Consider the following 8248-nt stretch of genomic DNA (forward strand, 5'->3'; position numbering starts at 1 on the left):
AATTTCCATTGTTCCTAAAATACAATGGGTGGTTACACCAGTTGTTCTTATCAGCGTTATAATTATCATGACTGATATTAATGAAACTGATAATCAATATCATTCTATTTGATTGCAATCGTTACCTTGTAATTATTGCACCCACCCTCTTTCAAACTGCATAATACAACCCTAATTAAAAACACAAATAATTAAAACCATCTTGGTGGAACATTTACCTTTATTCTTTATCTGCTCAATTGATTTTTAAAGTAAAAGAGAACAAGATATTTTAAAAGACAGTAAAGCAAGATAAAAGCACATTTAATTCCAATTACTTATTTGATCCCTTTCTCATATTACAGGTCAGATTTGGTCACCTCCACCCCCCCCATACATCTTAGTTCAATGATGCTAGAGCCATCTTCCTTTTTTGCAAACCACCTCTGTAACTGACACAAAAGGTCTATGACAGCCTCCAAAAACTGGCTTGAAGACAATGGCATCGGTGCATACATGTTGTACAGTCCATCTTGTTCCTAAGCTAGTTTCTTTCTCTGGTACACAAAATCTGATCATTTTGAGCATGAGCATAGTCAGAATATCAGCAATAACGCATCCTTTTCCCCACTATTTTCCACAAGAGGCAAACAGCAGAATCAACAAACCAGTTCAGTTTTTCCATTAGCTGATGGCTGAGAATGTGAACGCAGTTACTGGTGGCAAATTAACCCACACGGGTCACAGACAGCATACAAAAAAATCCAGTACTTTCTCCTGCAAACCCCAACAAAAAAAAAAGATTACGTTTGGCTTTCTCCACATGGTGATTATTAAATTTTCATTACCTGCACAAGAAGCCCCGAATTACCTGTGTGCTTATTGCTTTTGTGATTCAACTGAGGAAAAAGGAGAAAAGAAATGGCAGTACCGCTCTCTCTGTTCCAAGGGGTCTCGTCAGCTGATCCAGCGGAGAAAGAAAATTTGATCACAGTGAAGTGCACCAGCATAGAAACCAACAACCACAAAAAACTCATCTCTCTTAAAAAGAGGGTCCACCCACAATCATACTTCGAGACCATGTGAATACACAGCAAATAAAACCTTTGGCAGACTGCAATATTCACACACTCCATAACAAAGAGTGGGAGCATCCGTGCACTCAGGTTAGTGACAGTTCAGCTCAGACTGTGATGAAGCCCGACATGGTTAGAGTCAGTGGATAATACACAGGATACAAACCAACTGCAGTGGTAGAAAAGACCATTATTACATCGGTGACAGTGTTGCGTAATGGCTGTGAACGACGGCACCCGTTGTTTCGTTCAGTGGCAATCTGAGTTGTCTAAATCTGCCCCCACCACCTCCACTCAACACGACTTATCCTCCTACTCCCACTAGCCCATATCCAATGATCCTTTAGCATGTATTAAATAAATGATACCCTTTTAAATATATATATATATATATAACTATATTTATACATCTACATTATTATCAAACACACGGACGCAGGTACACATAAGTACACATATACAGTAGAAGTATGTACAGGTGGCTGCAGTAGGGGAGTGATTTGGAGGCTGTTACAGTTCCTCAGCCATCTGCAGTAGGGAGTTGATGGCCGCGTCCTTGTTTCCCTGCTGGGCCTCCAACACAGTGCGGACAACCTCCCTGTCCAAGTTGGGGAACATGTCCTGCAATGCCTTGAGGTCCTCCTCGCTGCAGGGGGCGCCCTGCTGAGCGGGCGCAGACACGGCAGGCATTGCCATAGGCACCATCCCCTGGCTGTATATACCGGGCATTCCTGAAGAGAGAGTAAAATCACAAGGTCACCTACATGTCCTCGTTTCTCCATATGCCCCTTACCTACTAGTTAGAGCAACGATTCCAGGACGCCCTGGAGAGCTGCACTCTCTCTACTACTCACCAGCAGGCAAAAAGAAAAAAACTTTTCTGGAGCCTGTTTCCTGGTCGATCAGAAGCAGTGCCTTCACGGTCTTAGCCAAGCTCTCCATGCACACAGCAATGCACTTCCACAAGCATGCAGACTGGCATACAAGCTCCGCCTTCAAGTCAATACCTCTCCTCCTGGAAAGTATATAACCATGCAATAGCTTGCTCCACACCCCTACCTAACCATTTGAAAGATAGACAATATGAAAAAATAAAAAATAAATAAAAAGTGAAATTAGTTATTAAATAAAATAGTAAGAAAATGACTAGGCAGCGAATTGTACTAGCGATATCCAGCTGTTTTGGCACTGAGACCGAGGGAGGTTAAGTATCCATATAAACCATCATACAAAGAAGGCTAAAAAAATGAAACTAGGTGTACCTGTAGTGTTACGGTGCTGTTTTTATAATTTTATCCTGGTTTTTAGCAGTTCTGAGGTAATGTGGGAAGTGTGTATCCCCTGTCAAGGGTGTGTAGATGCACCCAATACATTATCTGGAAAGCTCTGCAGTCCCATGATCTAGTACTAGCATCAATGGGTTAAAATTCCTGTTTAATGTAGTTCACTCATCAACGCATTTAATGCATGTTATCAGAACATGTCAGGGTCCCTACATCCTACAACTTTGTTCTTGCAATTCACTCTTTGTCCAAATTACACATACAACATACAATTTAAGCTTGTAGTTGTGGAAGTCAGTAATAATGCACTACAAATTACATTTGTTATTCTTAACATCATAATGCTCATTAAAGCCTGTTTATTCACAAGACAACAGGAGTTTCACTACTATCTGCCCTCCCATGATAGTGGCGAGCCACCACCAGCAGGACCGGCTGTTTCAGGTTTGAGCACCAGGTGCACACTTGCATGCATAAACGTGCATGTACACACGCATGCGCTAAAACTTACCTGGGGCAAAATGCGTCAGCCCTGCAGAAAAGGCAGGCAGGCCCGAACAAACAGTGCAAATGTCAGGGTGGAGATGACAAACACGACACACATGTGAGATGAGCCCGTAGGGCATAAAAAGACATCTCGCCTTAAGGATGCCGACGTGGCCTATGAAGCAGACTGCCCAGCTACGATGCGGCAGAACTACCGCCAGAAACAAGTGCCAGACCTAAATAAGACTGCAGACCACGTCAGCGCACTTGCAGCGTCCGTTGTGCACATCCACAGATCAATCCCTAGACCTGCACGTGCACATGGACCGATGACACAAGCATGCTGCTCCACAACCGTGTGCACATATATAACCAGGTGTAGGAAATTTCGAGGTATCCACAATCACAACCCGGTCCGCCATATATAGACATTTTCTGCACATACTGACAGTCATGCCACTACACAGAAACATTACTGGTCCATGCTCGTGCATGCAGACCCAGTTGCCGTATGCAGACATCTGTGTGGCATGCGAATGTGTGCTGGGTCTGACAAACCTGCAATGGGCACATATCCAACTCCCTGCTGGTAGACTGTGGGCATGAGCACCACGGGCTGAGGAGGCATCATCATACCGGCTGGAACAGACTGACAGGACAGGGATGCAACAAAGAAAAAACATCAGGATACTATTTCTGTGTATTGCCTAGGCTTTAACGGGGCCTAGCCGTCAGCAAAACACACCAGGAAAAAGCCTACAACCATGAAATCAGGAGCAAGTAAAGTGCAATGTGCTGCAAAGTGATTCGATTACACAGCAAAACAAAGTTCTGAACATTTTAAGAGATGTGGCTGATAAAAATAAACAACATAAATAGACAAAAGATTATATACATGAACATCTGTGTAGTGAAACAGGCGATTTAGTATTCAATTACTTAACAGGACAATGGTTTGCAATAGTAATTATACTAGAAAGAGTAAATGCAAGACTATTTGTATAATTAATTGGTAGTAATTACTAGCAAGTAAATACTGTGGTCCTATAAAGATGCATGCGGACTTACGGCAAAGGACATGACAAGGTTGATCATGCCCTCTTTGTCGTCACCCTGCCTTCCACTCAGACTGTACCACTCATCCACCACACCACCCTCCCGTAGGCCCTCTGGAATGGTGATGTGTGTCCATGCAATGCGGTCGTCCATGGAAAAGGCTCTCTGGGAGGGAGACGATCAACCCGGGGGCCCATTTAAACAAGCTATTTCATACCTGGGGTGCCTCAAGGTCCCATCAAGTGGATCTAGCTCCACAATCATCTTCTAGACATTGGAAGCTCAGACACAAGAACATTAAGCTATTTGTCCTTGCATCATTTCCATCAACAAGCATGGTGTCCCCTTACCTCATCGAATATTTCCAGGTAGAATGAGTCCACACCAGGAGGCACAGTGCACTGAATGACCTTGTTCCAACGTGGGTTCTTAGCACCATTGTGAGCTGTGGGCGTCTCGTAGACCGCATAGCCAAGTCGGATGCGACAATATGGGTCCATCCTTGTCATACCGTAGTTCTTCGCCAGCTTGGCCTGAATGCAGAGAGGATATGAAAATGATCCAGTTGCCAATAATCCAGGATCAGAGACAGCAGCCATCCATTCCTCCAGGACGCAGTAGCATGACACAGTGCCATTGACCAGTGACCAGTGAAAGTCTTCAATGTTCCACACAAAAGTAGATCAGGCACATGCAAAGCAGGCTAGGATCTCGCATATCACATGCGATTTAGCAGTCATATTAGATTTTTCAAATGACCTTTATTGCTAAAGAAGAATTTAAGTGACTTGCACTATATTGCCTGTAGCACATAGAAGCACACACGAGCTTACATACACACAGATATGCGCATATATACTCAAAAAGAGTGAGTGTGACTGACACTCACATGTACATAAGCTCATTGTGATCCCCAATCCAAGCAAACTGAAACAGGAAGCGAAAAACAGCCCCACCTGTACTACAGTGATGCTGAGTCTGCCCACAGTTCCCAAGGCACCACCATACTGAAGCTGCTGAGCAGCCTGAGCATCCATCTGGACCTGCTGCTGCTGCTGGGTCGGGGTGATGCGCAGGAAGTCCTGGGGAAGCTCCCCAATGTACACCTGGGCAGGGGACATAAGTGGAATGGAGGACGCATGTCCTGTTACCTTTTCGGAGCCCTTACCCATATGTAAACCCCTGTCTTGGATACAACGGTGCTTATCAAAAATCTTTCACAATCAGAGTACAACCCAAAATGCAATGATGCACCTTTTTCAAATGATATAAATAAAAAACGGCCAGAAAATTCATCTCCCTACTTTAGTTAACACCACCCCCTCTCTTATGATGGATGACTATTCATTTCATCATATGTTTGTATTGGCCAACTTTTTTTATTCTCTGACAACACACTTGTCTCTCTCTTGGCAATATACTATGGACCTGCGAGGCAGCACATTAGAAACATTCAGGCACTCCAAAGTCAGCCCCACCCGGGTCCTGAGGAATTGTCATCATCGCAACAAAATCAGACTTTGTATTATTTTATACCACATTCACACTAGCATCTCCCAGCAGAGCCATAAACACAAACTGGGATCCAGCACAATTCTACAGAAAATCTGAAAAGGACAGTTAGTTATTTAACTAGCAAATGCAGCTGTGTGCAACAGAAAGAACATCCCATGATGGTGACTCAGATCCCTCCAAAGCTGTGCAAGCTGAAAGAAAAGCGCGTTGCTCTCTGCTTGGACTGGCAAGCGAGAGCACTGCCCCACCCATACTGGACCAGCTTTAGACTTGAGAGACATGCACACATACTGACCTCCCCCCACAAGAAACAAAATGCTCTAAGTCTTTAAGGTTTCTTAAAATTTTAAAAAGAAGCTTTTTTTTTTTAGAAAAAAAAAAATCATTAATTGTTTGGTAATCACAGGGCAGGCAAGTACACGCCATCTTTATTAGTAACATGTGTAACGTGTGTCTTCACACTGTCAAAACCACAGGAAGACAACCACTGAAAGAGAAACCTGTGCATATTGAAACTCTGGTATTTCCTGAAACTTAACAATATCAGTCTACAGGACTGGATATGGAAAACTACATTTATACATCTGTAGGACCATTGCAGAAATGTTACAGTTATAAGGAAACTGTTACTCATAGGAGAAGCAGTTTAATCCATGCCATGCAGGGCTGGGTAGGGAACAGCAGCTCTGTTCAACAGGGTGGGCTAAGAACCAAACTGGCAGCACACACGGAGGAAATACTAAATTAAGCGTCCTTTCTATGGGAACTGAAAAGGCAACCAAATGGACGGTCAGTATTTTTGTCTATCTTCGTTGTGGTCTGAAGACATCTAATAAAGGTCATGTGACTATATTGGCTGAAGGGATATCAGGGACTTTGTCCCCTCATATCAGATCTCATACAGAGCATCAGAATTGCAGAATTAAACATTAATACAAATGTATGCAAAATGTAATAATAATAAATCAATTTATTATATTTAATGAGAAGTAATACTATTATAAAATATCGCATTTAAGACTCCACTGTACATTTAAGCTAATAATTTTGGTGTTTAAGAAAAACTCAGTGGTAAAGCCAAATGGACCATTCTTATATCTTTTCTTTCAATCGAAACTGTTACAGCACATCAATTCCATTTGATACGCATTTGTACCAAGTCTTTCAGTATTTAGTGTGCATATATTTTCATCCACTCATTTACATAATAATTAAAAGATACATTTCAGAATTTCACAGTAAGCAGAATAACAAGCAAGCCAGTCCAATCATCCACCAATTCATACATTTCCCAAACCACTTAATCGTGTGAGTTAGTCATATGATTCGGTATGCGTGCGACACACCACTGCTTATACGTTTTGAGTCGTGGCCAGAAGTATTAAGTCTTACTGTGAACATGCCATCCATCCATCCATGAATTCCATATATGTTATTATAATGCCAAATTAATATATCAAAAAAGTCACGAGCTGCTCAGCTTATAGAAAAAAATATCACGCATTAGGACTAACTAACATTCCAGTATTCGGCTGTAGGAGGTATTGTATCACTTTATTTCCTATTTTTTTAAAGTGAGGAAGAGATGGGAGAACAGCCCAAAAGAAGAAGCCGTTATTACAGCGACAGAGGAAAGCCCGAGTCACGGAGGGCCGGACAGTCGCATCATCACCCGGTAAACACGCGTCGTGTCTATAAAACTCCACTTAAGGTGGCTGATCTGACGGATATGTCGCCGCCATGACACTCTTGGTTTCTTAAAACTTAATGTAAAGTTACCATTTTAAGCCCGTACTTAAATCCTCGTACATGTCCAATGTCACCAAGACTTGCAGTTCACCCGGAATGACTCAAAAACAAAAATAGCAGCCTGGTTAGCCAGTTAGCTAATCAACTACACGGGGCTTTGAGAAGAGGATTTTTCACACGAAACACGCTTAAATCAAATGGGAATTATTACGGATAGACATAAAACAAAACAACAGTCTCCAGCTCCTTTCAGTTTTGCTACGCTAGTGAACGCCAGTCGGGTTTAGCACCTCGAATTACACACACACACACACACATATCTTTTCATAATATAAACAAAAATGCAGGCAAACAAGCAAAAACGAGAGCTACGAAAATCCACGTAGGTGTGGAAACACAAATATACACGAACCTGACCCCGTTGGGTAGTGATCGTTGTAGCCATTTGTCACACTTCCCGTCCTTATTAGTAAAACAACGTTAAAATGTTTTTCTGTTTTTTAATTACGAACCCAAATACGCAGTCAGACTCGGTGAGTACAACATCTACCCTTCCTACTCAGTCAGCTGATACGCCCACGGCTGCTTTACGCTACGCAGACACGTTTCTCTACGTTGTTTGCGCAGCGACCGCACTGCGCGAGCGCATGGTCTCTATAATACTATTTGAATCCGGAAAGATTTGAAGTAGTTATAGTAATAGGTAGTATCTTGTGTTTATGCCGACTGTCCTTTATGTCGACTTGCTTTTCATAATCTTTAAAAGGAGGCAAATATACCTTTATATTATAGTGGTTTCCATCATCTTATTCATATCACTTTTCCTGTAGAGAATTGTGGTTGCACCAAGGGTGCCACGTACACTTATGAATACCCTAGCGATTGAATATTATATTTGCTATGTACTGTCCATAGCACAGAAGTCCAATAACTATTCACCACTTGAGCTACAGCAATATATAACTAGTACTTTCTATCTTCCTCTCATTCCCCATTAGAAGGGTAACATTACACATTCTCAAAGCCAGTATCCATTGCCAGTGTTTGCTACCTCAGAGTCCTTCTCACTACACCTGTCCCCCACCTTTCATCCACAAAATGGAC

The 8248-nt window shown here is 42.4% G+C and overlaps 1 protein-coding gene across 1 annotated transcript; it reads right to left on the bottom strand.

The window, feature by feature from the left end:
- Positions 1-202: 202 nt before the first annotated feature.
- LOC125751541 (toll interacting protein) lies at positions 203-7724 on the bottom strand. The gene is made up of 6 exons (XM_049030499.1): positions 7557-7724; positions 4837-4986; positions 4231-4413; positions 3893-4045; positions 3383-3473; positions 203-1786 (listed from the first exon to the last, which is right to left on the bottom strand). The coding sequence occupies exons 1-6, from the start codon at positions 7587-7589 to the stop codon at positions 1566-1568; spliced, it is 831 nt and encodes a 276-aa protein (XP_048886456.1). The 5' UTR covers positions 7590-7724; the 3' UTR covers positions 203-1565.
- Between the last annotated feature and the right edge of the window lie 524 nt (positions 7725-8248).

Source organism: Brienomyrus brachyistius, chromosome 11 (assembly GCF_023856365.1).
Source record: "Brienomyrus brachyistius isolate T26 chromosome 11, BBRACH_0.4, whole genome shotgun sequence".
NCBI lineage: Eukaryota > Metazoa > Chordata > Actinopteri > Osteoglossiformes > Mormyridae > Brienomyrus > Brienomyrus brachyistius.

Bases quoted from the DNA above. Each gene is read 5' to 3' on its own strand.
- LOC125751541 (XM_049030499.1), bottom strand. From the start codon at position 7,589: ATGGCTACAACGATCACTACCCAACGGGGTCAG. The intron at 4,414-4,836 runs GTGGGGCTGTTT...CTCTGCATTCAG, and splicing joins TCAGCATCACTGTAGTACAG to GCCAAGCTGGCGAAGAACTA. The intron at 1,787-3,382 runs GTTTGTCAGACC...CTCTCTCTTCAG, and splicing joins TGGATATGTGCCCATTGCAG to GAATGCCCGGTATATACAGC.